The sequence below is a fragment of the Protopterus annectens genome, chromosome 11.part0, assembly GCF_019279795.1.
Source record: "Protopterus annectens isolate FY-2018-M chromosome 11.part0, PAN1.0, whole genome shotgun sequence".
NCBI lineage: Eukaryota > Metazoa > Chordata > Ceratodontiformes > Protopteridae > Protopterus > Protopterus annectens.
In genome coordinates, this window is record NC_056745.1 from 1416723182 (window position 1) to 1416744284 (window position 21103).

The following is a 21103-nucleotide window of genomic DNA, read 5'->3' on the forward strand; positions in this document are numbered from 1 at the left end:
TTGCTTATTCTGTTTCTTAGTGGTGCTGCAGTAGTGTTGTCGCCTCACAGGAAGACGTTGTCCCATTCGATTCACAGCTAGAGCGTCTTCTGTGTGGAGGCATGCATGAATGGGCGTGCCTTCATTGAAGGTTGTGCACCAGGGCTGGTAACTCGGCACGTAAAAATCCACTACCAAACATTAGTGGACCGGAGTTCCACTGTGGCAACCCCTGACCTGGGATAAGCCAAAAGACACAACAACAACAACAATTCTGTTTCTTATAATATTTAAGTATTTCAGATAAAGAATAACTGTTTTATGTAACTATTACATAAAATATAGGGAATAATGTTGTCCTAAAATCTCAGGACATTTGCCATTTTTACAACTTTTTGTCAGGACACAACTGCCCAAACAGGGACTGTCCCTCGCAAAGTGGGACAGGTGGTTACCCTAGTGTGTGTGTGTGTGTGTGTGTGTGTGTGTGTGTCCGCCCTTAGTCATAAACTTTTAGCAATTTGAATATCGAACATAACATTGTGGCAAAAGTTCTTAGGACTTTACAAAATATGACTTGAGTTAAGCAGGCTTTAGTAGTAGTACCCTGCATTATGGAAAAGGAAACCAACCTTTATTACAATCTATCATGTAAAACCATGTGGTTGACCAACAAAATATGCTTACATAATTATTAAAAGAAGAGGAGGGTGCACCTGCGACGACCAGTGCTTGGAAGATTCACTGAAGTTTGTTGCAGAATAGGGTTACCACCTGTCCCACTTTGCGAGGGACAGTCCCTCTTTGGGCAGTTGTGTCCTGACAAAAAATTGTAAAAATGGCAAATGTCCTGAGATTTTAGGACAAAATTATTTCCTAAATTTTATGTAATAGTTGCATAAAACAGTTATTCTGTATCTAAAATACCTAAATGTTATAAGAAACAGAATAAGCAACTAAAATGCTACAAGAATAAGCTTTTATTTAGGCAAAAAAGTTAAGTTCTAACCTTTGTGCTGACCGTGGGTAAGTGTTGGCCTGTAAAATCTGATATTTGTACCAAAAATGTCCCACTTTGGCCATTTGAAAAGGTGGCAACCCTATTGCAGAATGATGCAAGTTATCAGTATTTGTCAGAGTGATACAAGTTAATTTCTATCATGAAGCACATTGCATGAATGCGTTTATCCATTGCATTCTGCTACATACTCCAGGCCCTCTCCACACCACCCCTACGGCAGCTGCAGGGCCGGACCAGACAGGGCGTGGTTAACGCAGCTCCCTGCGCTCGCGCTCGCGCTCGTGTCTCTGCAGCAGCTTCTGTAGCTACCAGCCGACAGTAGGTACAGCCGTGGCTGCAGGACACCATGGGTTTGGAAAAGGAGAGCCTGGAAGCCAGGATATTCATGGAAGAGAATGAAGACTTCGATAAAGACAGTGACCCGGCTGTGAGTCTAGAAATGCCGTACGACAGAGACCCACACAGGATCAACGATTCTCTGAAGGTAGTGGGAGCAATGAAGTCTGCTGATTGATGAGAGTCACAGAGTCTCTGAGGCTAGAAACTTTTAGTTACTTTCCAGTATGCTTTGTGGCGAGAATGGAGCCCGTATTTATTGGTCTACGTTAATTATTTTTTTTTTCTTTATTACTTTTTTGACTGACTAGATCAAAAGTACTTAAGGTCCTACATGTACTACTCTGTTTTCTTGCAGCCCCCCCCCCCCCCCCGCCCCCGAAAAAAATAATGTACAGTTTCGTGTCAAATCCATATCTAAAATGTTTTATTTAAAAAAGTGCAAGGATAGACTGCGCCCTAGTTGTAAATATCCCTCCTGTCACCCAGAGGTTTGTGTGGTACTAGTGGTTGTTTGAAGAGGTGTAGAAATTCGGATTGTGCAGTTTAACTGCAGTTTGTCTTGTTTTCTTTTAGTTGACATTTGTAGATGTGATCGGAGAGCCCGTCACAACTCGGAGTTTTGATTCAATTTGGGTATGCAGTCACGCAGTGTTTGAAATAGCCAAATTTCTACTCTACAAGCTCCTAACGCTGATTCTTGCAATTCCATTGTCTCTGGTTGCAGGAATCGTGTTCGCAATACTGAGCTCTTTGCATATTTGGTAGGTTAAATTCAATTACATTTTGTTTTTGTTATTATGAATTCATATATTTTATAGTTTGCAACACTTTGAGGTATAATGAAATTAGAAATGAAGAAACTTTTTCGCCTGAAATATGTTTGAAGTTTGTAGCGTTTTTGTTGCATTTTTGGGTTGTCAAGTCATAGGGAGCTTGATTTCTGGTACTGCAGTCTGCAGCTTATAGCTCGATATAACCTCAGTTTTATTAAAATTGAATCGTTGGTGACATTAATGTAAATATATTTTTCAATTTCTATATAAATTTGTGTTACAAGGTGACTCCAAAACAGTTGAAATATTTTTACAGTTAACTACCTTCGGTTATATAAAGTTTCATTATACTGATAACAGATAATATAATGCAATGTGATAGCAAGCACTGTGTCCTGTAAACTTCTTTAAGTTAAACACGTGTGTGCTGTTTACATTTTAATTTGGTACCATAAAAGATTTTGTATAGCTCTAAGATCACTTTTTTCTCTACTTAATATAATGCATAAAACCTTAACCATTCAGTTTGAAAAAGATGTATAGTATATCAGTACTTGCTTGATTTTAACAATAACTTTTTTGCTGTACTTTTTTGCAGTGTTACACAGTTGCCAATGAATGTTTGCTATAGTACTTTATTATCATTAGATTATATTTACTCCGTGCAGTAGGCATATAACATCTTTCTAAAACCTGTCATTTTGCAGTCAGTGGTTGTGTCTATCCATCAATACTTCTCTCTCATGTTTCCCTTAGGATGTCATACCAAGCTTCTGTAATTGTTCCTTATCGCCTATAATCCTGGCTGTTAAACATTTGATCTGTAGCTGTGGGTGTTCATCTCATATGTTAGCAACGACACTCCTCCAAGTAAATCCCATTAGTCCACACATTGTAGGTCATTGTGGCAAAGTGCAGAGGTGAATTCCATGATATTAGCCTTGATATGGGGAGGCCTTCAAACATTATTATACAGCTGTTTCTATTTTCCAGCTGTTTATGTGGTCTGTCAGGTTTCCAGGTCCTATAGTCATCTGTTGTGGGGCTTCTTTCCTCTGTTAGTTGAAATTTAGTTGGCACCCACAGGTGAGGTAGATGTACATTTGTCTTTTTATAAATAATATGTTTCAGGGCAATGCAAGACTTTCCAATTAAATTGTGGCAATGACCCCAAACAAGGCTGAAACATATTTGCAGCTAGTGCTTGAATGCATTATTAAAAGGTTGTGTTTCACTGTGCATTCATGAGCTAGTGTGTAGAAGCACTTACACTTTCTTACGAGAATTTGCATTATCACCCATGGTGCTATGAAAAAAGTAGGCTTGCCAATATTTTTGTACATGTGTTTGTATGTTCTGTCAGTGTGTTTCTCTAGATGGGTCCTGTGTGCATCTACTGTGGGATTTTTGCTGTTGCATTTCACTGTTTGAAGAAGCTCAGTGAAGATTCAGCAGTACTACTAAAATGGTGACTGTCAGGCCATTACAAGGAATTAGGTCCCAGTACTCTGAAATACATTGAGCTAAGAAATGTTTATATTAACAACTGAGTGCAGTCCCTGCTTTTTTTTTAATTTTTACATGCAGTGTTTTGTTTAGTTCACACTGGTTATCATTACAGACATTTAGAGACACGACTTTGACTTACAAGAGTAATGCTTTGTTTTGAAGTGGGTGTGAAACCTTTGTAAGAAGCACATCAGCAGTGGGCATGTAAGAGTTATATGATATTATTGTTTCTAACAACTTGCTGCAGTGCATTCTGCCTTGTTATTTTTTTATTTATACATTTGTTTAATCAGTATATTCAATCTTGTTATTATTTTTTTATTTATGCATATCTTAACTGGGGTGAAGTACTTATCCATGTGCAACCTTTACAGACTCAGCCCTGGCCACTTACAGGTTTTCTAGTCTTAGGCAATATATACAACTGCAAAACATATTATATGGTGGATGGCTATATGTTTAACTGCAAAACATGTTACAAGGCAATGGGTTATACATAACTCTGGCATTTTGCAAGAATGGTTGCAACCTCTTCTGTACAACTACTTTAGCTAATGTGTCTTCTTTGTAGAATCCTAGCTTTGCCGTTATGGAATGTGACCAATTTTTTTAAATATTGTGACATGAAGTAGCTCTCCACCATCCTTTCTAACTTTGTGTCTTAAGAATTTATGTGTTTCAGATCATCCTGGTTCTTGCTTTTATTACAGGTACATATTCCAAGCAAAATGCTTGCATTGCGTGGCTATCAATTTTACTCCAAGCAGCTCTGTCATTCAAGCATTGGGAGCACCTGTTTTTTTCCTTTTGGTTTTCTTGTTTAGCTTTGTATATCTCCACATACCATATTCCTTATTTGGAATATTTGGAAATACTTACAAAATGTTTTTTTTTTTTGTTTAGCTTGTCCTGTCTGTCATCTTTCTTTATTCTTAATCTTAAACAGAGTCAAATTATATATTTATTTTGTATTCAGTTATTTTACTTATTTATTATTTTTTATTTTTATTTTTCTTCATTCTGTGCAACATCATTCTTTTTATTCAGTTCCTGAAATGTGAATTGCATTTTTCTCCCTACTGTTTGTGCCATTCTGCTTCATCACCATGCCAGTCCCAAACAGCTTTTTTGTTTTAGAATGTCTTATTTATCCCAGTTTGTCATCAGTATAGACAGGACAAAACCCTCAGGCATCGATCAGGTCACTTTGCTATTTTACTGTTAAGGATTTTGTGGGTGTTTTTTAACCCAAATTTTGTAGGAATGTTCACTGTATTTTCCAGAGTGATATTGTCACTATGTAAATGCAGTATGTAATTTTCTGTAAAAAGCACTAACCGGTGGTGGCAAGTGATTTCAAAGCAAGGGTGGGCTACAGGAAATGAATGTGTGAGGCTAACTGGAATGGGGTGTGGTTCTATTACTGTAAATCCAATATGGTTTACTTGTGATCAAACAACAGCTAAGGTCAGTCACTTTCATTCACAGATATTTGACTATGTACATCCCAGCTGTGCAATTAAAGTCAACAGGACTAGCTTTAAGTGAACCCTGAACCATCACATTACCCACTGGTTTCCTCTCAGCCTGGACTCCACAGACCATCCAGGTAGATTCGTTTTTTTTTTGTTTTTTTCAAACTTTGTCTTACACTTCAGCTTTTTCTCCAACATTAACTCCCGGTCAACAAATATAAATAAATAAATAAATAATGCTGCATTATAATAACATATAAAAGTAGCTTAATTAAGCCAGGGGTCTGGGGGCTGCTACACCCCCAGGAGCCATGGAATTCTAGATGCACTGAGATTCATGTGAGAGTTTTTTTTTTCACCTTTTTGATCCAAACAAAGATTGAGACGTAACTCAAGGGTAAAGAAAACAATGTAGTCTTACTTTCTTCTTCAAAATAAATAAATAGAGCCATCCATCCATCCATACATGCATACATACATACATAAACTAACTAAATGGATAAAGAAAATAAGCCATGGCAAAAGTTTGTTAACAGTGACTGAATAGTAGTTCATAATAAATTGAGAAGGCAAGTGCTTTTGTTAATGCACAAATCTTATCTGTGAGTAGTGTTTTTCTCTATACACACACCCAAATAAAGAAAAAAATATAACTTTTGCTGTGCCCTCTGGGGCTAAAGTGGGATGAATGTGAAAGAACATATGGCACAGGTCACTGTCATGCATATACATTGCATGTCTTCTCACTCCTAGCCCCAAAAGACCGCAGTCTTCTGTGTACACTTCCAATGTTAGGCTGTGACAAAAGTGAAAGAACAAATTCCCACAGTAGTATATATATATATATATATATATATATATATATATATATATATATATATATATATAAATACATATTATCTTTCTTGTTAGGCTTATATACTTAGCATATCTCCTTACCAATACCCACAAAAGTTTGTCACCTGTACTGATGTTTGATTGTAAGGAAAGTAAAACATGTAATCGCAGTAACATATTCCAAAATATTGCTTTTTGATACTACACTTTCCATAGACAAGCTCTAGTGTCTTTCTATGCACAACTCTGAGGTTTAATTCTCAAGAGAGTTAAACAGATAAATATTAGATAGATAATGACCACAACCCCACACAGTCTTTAGTGACCTTATGTGATCTTATGTGTAGATTACTGAGCAAAATCAGTTTATAGATTAATTGAGACCCAAGACAAAGGTTTAGGATGTGCCCCCACTAAATCTGCCAAAATCCCATCAAAGTGCTGTGCATTCTTCTGGCTTGGTGGCCACAGAATTTATGAAGATGTATTGAGGTGTATTACAAGACACACACACACACACACACACACACACATACACATGCTCACACACACAACATACACACTACATACACTCATACTGCACAATTACTTCCAGGCAAATCAGAGGAATACCAATTCACTTATGAAATGTTTAGGGTATTGGAGGAAAACAGAGCTGTGATAGAAACTGAAAGGAATTATGGCCAGCTTGCTACTTTTAAATACATAACAATACTCTCTACACACACCCACAGTCATTCTTGCCCACAAACAGCCCCTATTCCCTACACCTGCTTTATTGATCGTGCACACACCAGATATCTGTGTTTAAAAAAGTGGTCACTGTAAAGTATTCCTGCTTACATCATACAAACATAGACTTGTTATATAAATTCAAATTAATGACTGCTTATTCTGATTTCCAAAGCAGAGTCAGTCATTTTCATCGACAGATAGACTCTCTGCTCAACAACTATAGCCACTTTAATGATTTTTTTCCATCTCAGATCTCTGATTGTGATACAATGATTGCCATACTGGTATAGTTGAACTTTGTGTCATACAAACTGTACTTATAGTAAAGATCTCCATCTTGTTTTACATACGTATGTATTTGTCCTGTAAAGCCAGAATAAGGACTGGTTAACTTGAGCAAATAACAGCAGGACCAATCTCTGTAAGTCTCTGTAATCTGCAGGCAGAACCCCATACCCAACAACTGTGGTAGCTTTGTTGACTATGCACATCTCAGATATCTGATAAAAGTATGACCACAGTAATGTATTTCATCTTTGTGTGACACAAACAATAATGGCAATAAAGTATTCCAACTTGCTTTTCGCAACTAAACATCAGTCCTGCAAGGAGAGATTTTAAAAAAAGTGCAAATGACAGTAGGGTCAGTCACTACTCTTCAGATAGAGCCATACCCTGAAATTATAATCAATTTGTTGACCATGTACACCACAGATATATTATTATGACAGAAAAATACCAACACTAATGTATTTCAACTTTTTTTTCACACAAACAGGAACAAAAGTCAAATATTCCAGCATTCTTCTCATAAATACACATTAGTCTTGCAAAGCAAAAGCAATGATTTTTTTAACTGGAGCAAACTAAAGGAGCAATCACTTTAATCTATAGATCTTGACCCAACAGTTACACTTTGATTACTTCACATACCTCAGATGTCTGTAATAAAACTAATGGCCACAGTAATGTATTTCATCTTTTTTTTTCACACAAATGCTAGGCATAAGGTATTGCAGGTTGCTTCACATGAATTATCCACTTGCCATGCTAATTCAGATTAAAACTGTATAATATGAGCAAATGACAACAGAGCCAGTCACTTTCATTGACAAATAGCCACAGGACCTAGCAATTATAGCCACTTTTTTGACTGCATATTCCTCAGATGTCTGTGATGAAAACTAATGACTACAATAAGGTAAAATGATCACATTATTGTATTTTAGATTAGTTTCAGACAAATAGTAACCACAGAAAAGTGTACAGAATAGTTTTACACAGATATACTTTAACCCTACAAAACCAGAATATTGACTGTTCAACTTCAGTCAAGCTCATTTTTATCCACACACATATCCAGCATTTATAGCCAGTTTGTTGACTGCATATACCTCAGATGTCAGAGAGGTCTCTATCAGAATCGCGAAAGCTGTCTTTCACGAATACATGTTCATCGACACATATACATCGAAGAACGAGAACAGCGAAGTACCAAAAGAGCGAAATGGAGAATGCAGAACAGATTTTCTTTACCAGCAGGGTGATCATGGGAATGAGGAAATTAATCATTTTCCCTCACTGTAGTACAGTCTCGGAGTTAGTATATATAAGTAGGGGGGTGTGGGGGGTGCAGGGGGGCTTGCCCCCCCCCTGCAAAAATGTTTAAAAAAGTGTTTTAGGTAGGGTTTGTACAGTTAGGTTTACCTTACCTGTATGGTGCTGTTACTTCCGGGTAGGTGTTCGGCATTCTCCATTTCGCTTTTTTGCTACTTCACTGTTCTTGGTCTTCGATGTTTATGTGTCGATGAACATGTATTCACAAAAGACAGCTTTCATGATTATAATACAGACCCAATATCAGAGAATAATAAAATAATAATAACTGACCACAGTAATTTATTTCAATCCCCTAGACACTCATGCACACTGAATATGCTCACACCATAATTTATTTATTTAACATTTGTTTGCCAGGAAAGTCCTACTTGGAATGAAGCCAATTTTCAGTGGAGGCCTGGGGAGAAATGCTCCAGGCACAAGTCTTTGTAATGTGGGAGGAAACTGGAGTACCCAGAGGAAACCCACATGAATGCAGAGAGGACATGCAGACACTGCACAGAAAGCACTCTAGCCAAGAATCGAACTGGAGAACTTCTTGCTGTGAGGCGACAACACTACTGCTGCATCACTGCGCCATCCCTACATAAACTTCTATCCCTTTGCACTCTGCCTTATATATTTGACTAAAATGAAACCATGTTAGTTGTCAACCCACATGCGTATATACTTCATATGTCACTTACTGTACTTCAGAGTGCTGTTATTCACAATATAAAATTAATGGATGATAGTGTAGTATATTTTTCTGGAGTACGGATATATGCAGTCTATTTTTGCTTTGTAGCTCTATTTCTATAGTAAATAACACTATCACGTATGTAATTACAGTGGGTCTATGTTTAATGATCGAATGTTCAATTTAGAAAACTTCTAATCATCGAACACACCCCATAAAACTTTCACATAAGCAAATGTTCACTTCAGTGAATGTGTTACACAGGGAGAGTAACTACTTGGCCAACATTTCCCTGTAACACACACTGAATTATTTCAAACCTGTCCAGGTTGGGGGGGGCTGTGCCCCCCCCACACCCCCCTAACTATATTTACCAAGTCTGAGATCGAACTTTGGTTGAGAAAAGGACAAATTTCATGATGTTGGCCAACTACTTACCCTTTTCCCCTCTGTAGTGCAATTTTGGACTTGGTATATATATAGTTAGGGGGTGTAGGGGGCACAGCCCTCCCCACCTGGATGGGTTTGAAATAGTCCAGTGTGTGTTATGGGAAAATGTTGGCCATCTAGTTACTTTCCCTGTGTAACACATTCGCTAAAGTGAACATCCGTTTAAGTGAACGTTTGCTGGGTTGTGTCCGATGATCAGAGGTTCACTGAATTGAACATTCAATCATTAAACAGAGACCCAATTACAACATAGTTGTAAGTCATTGTTCTGCAATGTAAATATTAATTTACTACTGTACAGAGCACCGTCCTAAGTCTCATCCTTATTATGTGTAGCCGTGATGTTGATATATTTGCCTCTGACCTCTTTACTTTCATTCTTAGTCATTGTACAGCACTGGAAACAGTTGTTAAAATCTGACTTAATGCTTATTGCATATTGTTTTTGTATTTTTATCTGCATATATTGTCATGTATGTGTGTTTTTATGCATTTTTGTGTTTGTACTCCCAGGTTGAGACTGAAATGAATCCATTCGGATCAGTGATCCACCTTGGTCAACAAATTCAAAATACAATAAAATAAAATAAAACAAAACTACTACTCAGTAAAAAAAAAAAAAATGTTTAACATTACCGACTATTGTTACATTGTAATTGGAACTGTTTGTCAGGTACTGCGTGCAAATGAGAATCTCTTCATAAATAAAATGTTAGCAAAAATCAGTCATAAAAAGAGACACCCACTAGATTTTTGTTATGATATGGATGGAATGTAAACCAGGTAATCTGCTGTACATACATATTGAAATACAATGACTGAAAGTCAGAGTGGAAAGTAATATGTCCATGCAGCTGACATTTGTGGACTACTGAGTTATCCTGCCTTCTGCCTGCAGTGCACAATATTAAATGCAGTTGGCATAGCTGTGTTTACACACGGCATAAAATAAATCAGGACTATTGTACTCTTCTGTAGCCTTGGGAATATTTCTAATGCGCACAATTTCTGACAAAGAAAGTGTTCAGTGTAATAAATGATACATTTTCTCTGAAGAACGGTACAGTGTGCGTAAGCAGTAATGCAGCACTTAAGTGTTTGGAGGGGTGAACTACTGTTACAGGCTATGAAAGTGATTAGTAAGCATTCACCCCTACTTTCCATTTTGTTACTGTATGTACTAGTTTACTTCATAGGACTCTGTTCTATTTTTTTATTTTTCTTTAACTTTTGCTGTTTGAGCTCCCGAACACTTTACAAATCAGTCTAAAAAGCTTTATAATCATAGTTTCATAGCAATGAACTACACCTAAATGAACATTTTTGTATAGGCTTCATAACTCATATAGTGCTATGTATTTTTTTTTCAAACAGAAAGTAATAGGTCTGTGGGTAGCTAGCAAGTATGCAGTCCAGGGCACAACTGACCCTAGCTAAATTTCCCATCTACCCCAGAACACTGTGTGGTCAAGTGACTTATTCAAGGTCACACAGTAGGCAAATGGAGGCTGAAGGAAACAAACCTTGGACCTCATGAAGCAGCTCATTAACAGCTTATAACCATAATCTGTGCTAACTGCAAAATCAAATATGCAACTACTCAATAGCAGAGAACTGAACCATGGTCTCCCACATGACAGGCTGTTGACATGTGGATTAACAATTTTGTGTTTTGTCACATTATTAGCATCAGGGTTTTGTAGGCATGTTTACATTTTTTGATATATGGTACTATGCACTGTGTGTAACAGGTGGGGTGGGGTGTGGGCACTAGTGTAGCTAGGGTGGGACAAGAGGAGCAACTGTCACATGCAGAAAGTGTTGGTAGGGGCATAATTAACTGATTCTGATCTCTAATGCAATACTGGCCTTTAAAAGCTGGTATTGCATTTGTGGTCATACCTAAGTACTATAGCACTCTGTGTGTAGTCTAAATTGTAGCAACTGCTTGTTATATTGTAGCAAGCAGTTTATATAGTTTAAAAAAGTGCTTTAACACTCCATGCAGGAAAGGTATAAACTGTAGTAACTGTTTGCTACATTTGTAGCAAACAGTCTGCTATAATTTATAAGATTTTTTTAAGTAAAACACGAGTGCCGTAGCACTTCATGTATGCAGGGTATAAACTGCAGCAACTGTTTGTTACATTTGTAGCAAGAAGTTTGCTTCAGTGTATAACAAGAAGAAATTATCATTATTGTTATTATTACTTTAACAAAATGAAGGGGGTGTTGGGGCAGTGCAAAGAAATGGGACCTGAAAAGCTAAACAGGAAGGAGGGTGGATGTGTATTGTACATCTGGCCACTAGACTGGTGTGCCAGTAGAAGGAATGTCTTTTTTTTCTGAGCTGGGGAGGTAAAATGCTACTTATTGGTACTGGCACAAAATGCTGGTTGAGCCAGCTATGCTTCTGGGCAGGGGATTCTACAACTGTGCTCATACCAGTAGTACAACCATAATTTAAAACTAGGTTGGCAGATAATAGCAGTAGCATAACACAGCAATAAGCAAAAACCTTCTCTCAGAACAGATTTCTCCATCACCACAACCACTAACTTGCTCTAACAGACATCTAAACAACTTCAAAGAATATAAAAGCTTCTAAGAATTGACATATGTTGTAATGGAGCCATTACAAAATATACCACAGGCATTAAAAGTGATAAGCTGATAAAACTATCCAAAGCTGCCTGGATCTCTTTCCCTTCCCCTCCTGCATGACTTTTGTCACAATCTGTAGTTCTGCATTGCCACACTAATGAACGCTTCATGAAAAGCTATATTATTAAAAAAGTAAACTGAATTTCTGCTTTGAAGGGTCATCTGATTAAGTGAGCAGCTTGATTTGTTGTCTACATTCATATGCCCACTGTTGACTTATTATTTAAATTATTTCACAAAAATCATGCTGCTGTTTCCCTTTAGCATTAGTCCTTCTTCCTCTATAATGACACTAAAACCATTATACAGATATGCCATATTCCAAAAGGTACGTATGCTGCATTACCTGATTTGCTGAATGGCACAGAATATCCTGTGTCTCAATTGTGCCAGTTTCAGCGTGATGAAATCCAAAATGTGTCACAAAATAACACAAAGCATTTTTATGAAGTAAACCTTGTCGATGCAAACCAAAGCCTCACATTAATCTGGATTCACCCAATTTGCTGATACTTCTTTTTGTATGATTACAGCTGAACTGGGTCCTATCCCTGCTGTAAGGGCAAGGAAAGGGGATAAAGCAAGCTAAAGGTCCTTTAACCTCTGTGACTTAGGAGGCATCTTCTGTGAATTCCTAAAACTTACAGTGAAGTAGGCATCATCAGAAGGTAGATGTTTGGATCAAATCCATATAATTTTTTGTGAATTCAACTTCATAACCCAGGACAGATTCACATCGGTGTGCTAGTAGAGTTTGAATTAAAGGCATTTCAGCATGGGTCATCATGGGATAATTCTGATTCAGTCAGACATCATGGCAATAGTAAAATATCACAACAAATGTAGGAATGCATTCTAACCACTTGGCTGTGAAGCCATGAGAGTGTGGCCATGAGTGAATGACTCAAACCACTTTTGGCAGATGCTCATTTGTTGCCTTCTTCTCCCTTTTGAATGGTATCTGACTTTATTGACTTCAAGAAAATCTGCAGTCAGCAATGCGTTTCAATTTGCAATTTGTTTGCCTCCCAGGAAAGCACAAAATTCTTCAGTTTCTTTTTCTTAATTCCAATGCTAGGAGGTCAAGTCAAGGATACTGTAACTCAGAAATGGCCAGGTAGTCTAATGTATGCATTCCTCCATTTCGTTTGATGGCAAGATTCATGTGAAAGGCAAGCATCCATAAAGTCAGCTCGATGTGGTCTAGACGTCGATTCTACTTCTATCCTCTTATGCTTATTTTCACACAAGATAGTGCCGTTTTTACCTGTCTGACAAATCTCATCCAAATATACACTGTCTAAAATTTACACATTGGCTTCTCCATTTCTAGTGGCACCCATTCTCAATGCTTCCACCCAAAATGTAGTTTCCATTCTGATGTTTTTAAGGGGAAAATTTACAAAGACAAATGGCTTTTTTTTTCTTTTTGTTTAGTTCCTAGAATGTACTACTTTTCATAGCGCCATGCCTACAGCACTGCTCTATTCTTTTCTGAGTTGTTATATTCAGGTCTCAGTTATTACATCTAGCAGCCATTTTCAGTTTCAACATGAGATGCAAGTCTTCATCCCTGACTTCTTATAAAGTTAATAAAGCTTTTCAGAGCTAACATTTTGCATATGCCCCCCCCCCTCTCCAAAAAAATAGGATTTTGTCACTTCTCAGTCGTTACACTTATTAATTGGAAATTTATGTCCTGTGATACCCTCTTTCAGTTGTCCAGTTCCTTTAAAAGGAACATTGTTGAATTATGTGGCCTTTTCTACCAAACCACTTTATCCCTTATTCCATAAAGTGAAGGTCATTCAAAAATGAAGCCATCATCTATGCCAAAATATGCCATAAAGTAAAATCCTAATCAATGTCTTTATTTCCTAGTGTTTTTTTCTAGCTAGCTAGTCTAATCAAGGTGAATGCCTCTGTGGATGGATGTTCACAAACACTGATTTTATGTTGGTAGAACAAAAGCACTTCTACAAAGGTGACCAGCTCTTCCTAGCTTTGCAAGATCACTAAACTTGGCAGGAAAGTGTCTAGGATCACTGTGCCAAAATGGTTAGTGATTTTTTTTCCATTTTTCTTTACTAAATGTGGCAAGATTATTTCCAATAACCTCCAAAGCGTATTCTACTGGAACTGTTGCCAGGGCACCATAGTTGCCTTACCACTGTTGACAATAATCTTCCATTGGTGACTTAGACATCAGTAGAAAGCTTTGCCAGGTAATGTTATATCCAGGTCTCACTCTTTATTTAGAACTACTATCATTTGTAACATATTATCTTGGTAGTGGCTACCCATGTGGATTTGCTAGGTTTTCATTATGGATTCACCATACTAACTGTCTTGTAAGAAGAAGCGTCATCTTTGGTAACATTCCCATCTGATATTGTTAATCCTCGTTCATTCCTTACGTATGGGTATCGGTTCTGACCTCGGAAGTGAGCCAGCCATTTTCCAAGCACATGTCAGCTACAAACTCTCGAGCTAAACTCTTACCCACAATCCCCCTCTCCCTGTTACCTCATATTTCGTTAGCTGTGTTGCCATTCGGTCTTGTCAAGCTGCTTCTCTTGAGCTAAGTATAGATATTTGTTATCAGACTAGTCATATATTTAACTTTTTCTGTCAGAAAAGTCTCTAATTTGTTGTCTCTTACCCTATCGCATTTAGCGACCATATTTTCTTGAGTTTTCTTCTCTTTACTCTACACTTTTTACCGCGAGGTATTTCTCCCTTACCATCACTGGTAATCTTCTTTCTTCATACCTTCGGGTATTCTTTTGTACCATTGCTGGTACCCTTTCTGCTATTCCCTTTTACTATCATGGCAGATGGATTTAAAAGTTGTTCTGATTGTGGACACAAATTACCTACATCAGACGCACACTCTTTGTGCGTTTATTGCTTGGAGGTTTCCCTCTTATCTGTTGACCCGTCCTGTGCTATTTGTAAAAATTTTTCTAACAGAACCTTGTTAGAAAGGAAAAATAAGTTGTTGCTGAAGGGACTTCTCAAATCTCCCTTTTCAGAGGCTATTTCTGGGTTGGAGGCTTCAACCCCTCCTAGAGCCCATAAGAACATTTTGGACGTTCCTACTAAGGCCAAGTCTTTGCCTTCATCCCCAGCTGGGGACTCCCACCACTCAAGACCTAAAAAGGCTAAAGTTTCTGTTCTGGAGCTCACTCAGTCAGCCCCAGTGCTTTTGGTGCCTAGACCTTCGGCACCAAGGCCTTTGGCACCATCAGTGATCTCGGCTCCGTCTTTTCCTGTAGCCTTTACTATATCGGCACCGAGGGTCTCCTCGGTTCAGACTATTATGGCTACTGCATTGGCACTGACTGTTCAGTCGGCGCAGATCTTGACCATGTCTGCTCTGACATCTTACTCAGAACCAATGCCTCAGTTATTGGCTCCAATTTTGTCAGTTACAGCTTCGGTACTGGCAACCACTTCGGCACCGATCCTTGGGTCAGTGCAGACCATGACCTCGGCACCAATGATTACCTCAGTGCAGACACCTGTAGTCCAGTCTCTCTTGGCACCATTGCTCTCGGTGCGGACTGGTGAGGTGGGCACCGAGCTTGTCTCTTCTGTGAACAGACCTGTTTCTCCCTCAGTCTCCATGAGGTCCACTAGAAGCCTTTCCGAACATGACGTGTTGTGTATTGTGGATCAAGTGCTTCTAGCCAGAGGTATCCCATCCCCCAAAACCTACCCTTCCTTGGGAGGTGATCACCCATCTCCAAAGACCCCTTCTTATTCTCCTCCTTCATTGCCTTTAAAGTCCATTGATATAGCACAGTCTTCCCCCTCTGCGGTTCCCTTTATGGATCTCACTAAGGAACCGCAGTTGCCTTTGTGGCAGGAGAGTTTCACTACGGCCCAGGATGACAGTTGTGACACGCATAATTTGCTATTCCACAGCCATCCGGGGACTCCGGGTCGGCAGGCTGAGCCACTTAGGGGAGGGGTGACCCCTGTCCTGGACACTCACCCCTCTTCAGGTGGACCAGCCTTTCAACTGATGGAGAAGGCTCTGGCTTCTGCTGGCGATACTGTTTGTCTATCCCCCTGCCCTTCTCTAGTACACTGTTTTCACAAGTCGCACCTAGCAGACAACGGGTGCAAGGGCCTCAAGACATATTCCCACAGGAAACCCCTTTTCCGCTGTCTTCCCCAGCTTCTCCCTCTGAGGAAGTCCACCAGAAAAGTTTGTGTAAGAGGAAGCACATGGACTCCACAGAGGAGTCCCTCACTGAAGACACAGACTTTGATGAGGGTAAGGATCCCCTCAGTCACCCTTTGAGATATCCTTTGGTGATATCCTTGAAATCCTTAAACAGAGAGGTGACTGGCAGCCCTCTAATCCGACCTCTGAGAAGTCTGTGTTCCTGCAGGCCTTTCGTGCCTGGCCCCCTACCTCCTGGGTTACTCCACCTACCGATGAACTTGTCCGGCTCATCGTGCAGCGTGCGTAAAAGGCTCCTGACACCGTCAAGGCTATTCCCTGGAGGCCAGATAAGATTTTTTCCCCTCCTGCTTTGAATCCCTATTGGTCTAAAGGTCTTCCTGTGGATGGTCTTGTGGTGGCGGCTGCAACAAAAAAGGATCTGGTGGAAGAAGAAAGCCAGACTGTCCATCCACCTAACAAAGAGTCCCGGGCCCTGGACAGGATAGGGAAGTGCACCTTTGCATCAGCGACCTTTACTATCAGGTCCCTGAATTATATGGCACACTTTACCAGGCTTCAAATGGATCTGATTTCTGAGCTCTCTGAAATCTTGGCTGGTGCCGTGTCTGATGAGGTCCGTGACAAAATGGCCTCTCAGCTGGCCACCATTGATTCAATATCTAACTGATATCTCACGCATCAGGAGGAGCAGCTAGAGAGGCAGGTTCAGCTGTGGTCTTGAGATGACAAGCCTGGATGTGCTTGTGCAATTCCGCAGAACCCTTTAAGGCTTCCTTTCTTAATGCTCCCATTGAGGCCTCTTTGTTGTTTGGACCCAAAGTTAAAAGCACGCTAGCCAGATGTGAACAGGATGGTAAGACCCTTTCTGCCGTAGGTGTCCGTTATTCTTCCCCTCAACATGCTTTCTCCCAAAACCAAAAGAGTGGGAAGATATGGTTCAAGAAATCTTAGGGTCCTTTCCGTGACACACAGGCCGAGTTCTCCCCTAGAGGCAGAGGGGGAAACTCACAGGGAAGATGCTCCTTTCAGGGCAGTGGGGGTCCGCATAACCAGGGTTCCAGGGACTCTTTCCCTGGCCAATCCTACCAGTGCTCCTGAAGAGCGGCTCATCTCCTTTCCTCTGGAAGTGGTTGGGGGTCATTTCTCCTTATACCCTTCTGCCTGGCTAACCATCAGCACCGATTCTTGGGTGCACAGGATTATAACCAGAAGTTATCATACCCCCTTCGATCTTTGTCCTGTCCCTTCAAAAAACCTTCCTGACGTTACACTCAGTCAAAGGGAAGAAGCAGCAATAGAGAAAGAAGAGCTGCTAAGAGAGAGACTCACCCAAATAGTCCCTCCAGACCAGATATGACCCAGATTCTACTCAAGACTATTTTTGGTGCCAAAGAAAACCGGGGACTGGAGACCAATTTTGGATCTCAGTGTATTGAACAAGTTTGTGAGAGTACAAAAATTCCGGATGGTCACAATACAGTCAATCCTCCCGCTTTTGGAAAAAGACAATTGGATGTGCTCGATAGATCTTCAAGATGCGTAATACCACATAAAAGTGGACAGGCCATCAAGAAAATTTCTGCACTTCCGTGCGGGAGCCAGTCATTACCAGTTCAAAGTACTGCCTTTCAGACTCTCTACAGCCCCCAGAGTGTTCACAAAGTGCATGGCAGTCATCACAGCTCACTTACAAATACAAGGATTTCAGGTGTTTCCATACATAGATGACTGGCTCATTTCCGCCCCCGCCAGACATCTACTGGAAGAAGCCCTGGCATACTCTCTCCTCGCTGCACAAAGGCTAGGCATAACCATAAACTGGCAAAAATCCAATCTCACCCCATCTCAGTCCACAGAATTCATAGGGGTTATCTTGGATACAAAGAACTGCAGAGCTGCCATTCCAGAGCACAGAATTCTAAGGATAAAGCAACAACTGATTCCAATCCTTTCAAGGGAGAAATCCATAGCTCACTCTGTCCTACAGCTGTTGGGTTCCATGGCAGCCTCTATCACCATTGTCCCCTGGCCAGGTTTCATATGAGGCTTCTACAATGGCTACTGCTCACCCAATGGTATCCTTTTCAGCATCCTCTTTCAGCCAAGATTTGAGTAACCCACAAGTGCAAACAGGATTGAAATTGGTGGATGACACACAATCCGTCACAATGGTCTCGCCCCTTTTCCCCCCAGCAACCCAAGGCCACAGTGACCACAGGCGCCTCCCTGATGGGGTGGGGGGGGCTATGTCAGGGACAGACAGTCCAAGGCACTTGGTCCGAATTGGAGGCCCAACTGCATATAAATGTTCTAGAGCTGAGGGCAGTGCTTCTGGCGTTGCAAGCATTCCATCCCCTGTTGCCGTCTGGGACGATTGCATTTCAATCAGACAACATGGCAGTGGTCTGGTACATCAACAAACAAGGTAGAAGCAGATCTTACCCCCTTTGTCGAGAGGCCATGAGGATATGGCAATGGGCAATGGCTACCAACTGTTTTCTTCTAGCAACGCACATTCACGGGAGTTCCAATGTGATAGCAGACAGACTCAGCAGGTGCATTCTACAGCCTCATGAGTGGCCCTGAATCCCTTGATAGTGGCGGAGATCTTCCACTGCTAGGGCCATCCTTGCTGCGACCTTTTTGCATCCCAGACCAACTACAAATGCAGCAACTACTTCGCCCTGATTCCCCCTTCGGGACAGTCACCCTGGGACATTCTAGTCCACGATTGGCCCTCAAGTCTTCTTTATGCATTCCCACCTTTTCCCCTCATTCCCCAGTTTCTGAAGAAAGCCCATCGGTTAAAGAGCAAGGTGATCCTCATAGCACCATATTGGCCTCATCAGATTTGGTTCCTCTTCCTTTGGCCTCACCTACTAGATCGACCATGGATTCTCCATCCAACCCCAGATTTGATCTCACATCCACAGAACCTGATTCATCCCAACTTGGACAGCCTGAAGCTCACAGCTTTGCTTCTCCAATTCCCTTGATTGCCAGGCAGAATGATCTTTCTTTACCAGTACGTGACATTCTGATTGCATCTCATAAGTCTTCCACAAGCATTATTTATCTAAGCAAGTGGAAAAGATTTAACTGTTGGCTGAAAGAAAAACAAGTAGATCCCTTCTCAGCACCAGTGTCAATAATACTAGATTATCTGGCTGACCTTTTTCAATCAGGTCTATCGGCCTCTACCATTAGAGTTCATTTAGCTGCAATATCTAATTTCCATGAGGGTGTCCAAGACTCCTCCCTTATGTCACACAAATTGTGCAAGACCTTTATAAAAGGTGTGAATCATCTGAAGCCACTTTTTGGAGAACCTGTTCAACCATGGGATCTGTCATTTGTGCTACAGGCTCTGACAATGCCACCCTTCGAACCAGCTTCTTTTTGCGACCTCAATTATTTGTCATGGAAAACCTTGTTTTTGGCCGCCATTACTTCTGCCAGACGTATCTCTGAGCTTCAAGCTTTATGCATCAAGAGTCCACACTTGATTTTTCATAGAAATAGAGTGTCTTTGAGAACTAATCCTTCATTTCTGCCAAAAGTGATCTCTGAAATGTCCATTAATCAAACCATTGAATTGCCAGTTTTCTTTCCCAGTCATTCAAACAGGGGAGAGTATTGCCTACATACCATAGCTATTCACAGGCAAATCCATTTTTACTTAAACAGGACTAGGTCCTCTCGTAAATCTGACCAGTTATTTTTGGTCTATTCTGAACCTAGATTAGGATCTGCTGTCGCTAAGGTCACATTAGCTAGATGGTTGAAAGACTGTGTGACCTTCATTTATACACAACGTAATATTCCGTTGCCTACTACCATGAAGGCTTATTCGACAAGGTGGGTGGCAACTTCTGCTGCCTTCCATGCCAGAGCTTCTTTACATGACATCTGTGCAGCTGCAACTTGGGCTATGCCTCATACCTTCATCAATCATTACAAATTGGATTTGGCCTCCAGGGGAAGAGCATCTTTTGATTCTATGGTGCTCAGGAATGTCCTTCCATGAGAGCTTCCCAGGAATAGAGGTAGCTGGGGACTCTGTCCCATATGTAAGGAATGAACGAGGATTAACAATATCAGATAAAGAAGTTATGTCTAACCATAACGTTCCATCTGTATTGTTGATCCTCGTTCAGTCATTACGACCCTCCATCCTTCCCCCTCCTGTGGCTTCTAGTGGATCTCACCATCCGGTTCTCTTAGGTCATTTGACCAGAGGTAGCCTCTACCTTCTTTTGACTTGCAAACGCAATATGAGGTAACAGGGAGAGGGGGATTATGGGTAAGAGTTTAGGTTGAGAGTTTGTAGCTGACGCGAGCTTGGAAAATGGCCGGCTCGGTTCCGAGGTCGGAACTGATACCCATACTTAATGACTGAACGAGGCTCAACAATACAGATGGAACGTTATGGTAAGACATAACTTCTTTTTCTTTCATCCACCATTGTGGTATGCCTGGTCTGAAGTATTTTCTCCTGTTTCTTTTAGCAGTTTTTACTTCCATCTTAGTGATATTACAGATATGTTGGAAACTGTGAGAAGAGCATTACATGATGGGAAGGGGAGGGCTCCATGTTGCATGGAAGCATTTTATCAGCTGAAAAGTCATATTTGCTGCAGCATATAGTCCTACTAGTTACTGAGAATGGACCTTCTTCTTCTTACAGGTCATATGTTATGTGAAATACTTAACTTTCATGTAGAAGATTGGTTTATGTGCATAGAAATTTAAATATAGAAATATGTCTACCTGTTATATATTGTGATCTCTCTCTTAACTTCTAAAGGTGCATCTTGCACCATG

At 40.3% G+C, this 21103-nt stretch overlaps 1 protein-coding gene across 1 annotated transcript in view; it reads left to right on the forward strand.

Moving 5' to 3' along the window:
- Nucleotides 1-1283: 1283 nt before the first annotated feature.
- The window catches only part of CAV2 (caveolin 2), a 70973-nt gene continuing 51153 nt past the window's right edge, over nt 1284-21103 (forward strand). The window contains exons 1-2 of the mRNA XM_044088701.1: nt 1284-1484; nt 1913-2100. Of these exons, the coding sequence (XP_043944636.1) occupies nt 1347-1484; nt 1913-2100 (326 nt within the window). The 5' untranslated portion in view covers nt 1284-1346. The remainder of the gene's footprint in view (nt 1485-1912; nt 2101-21103) is intronic.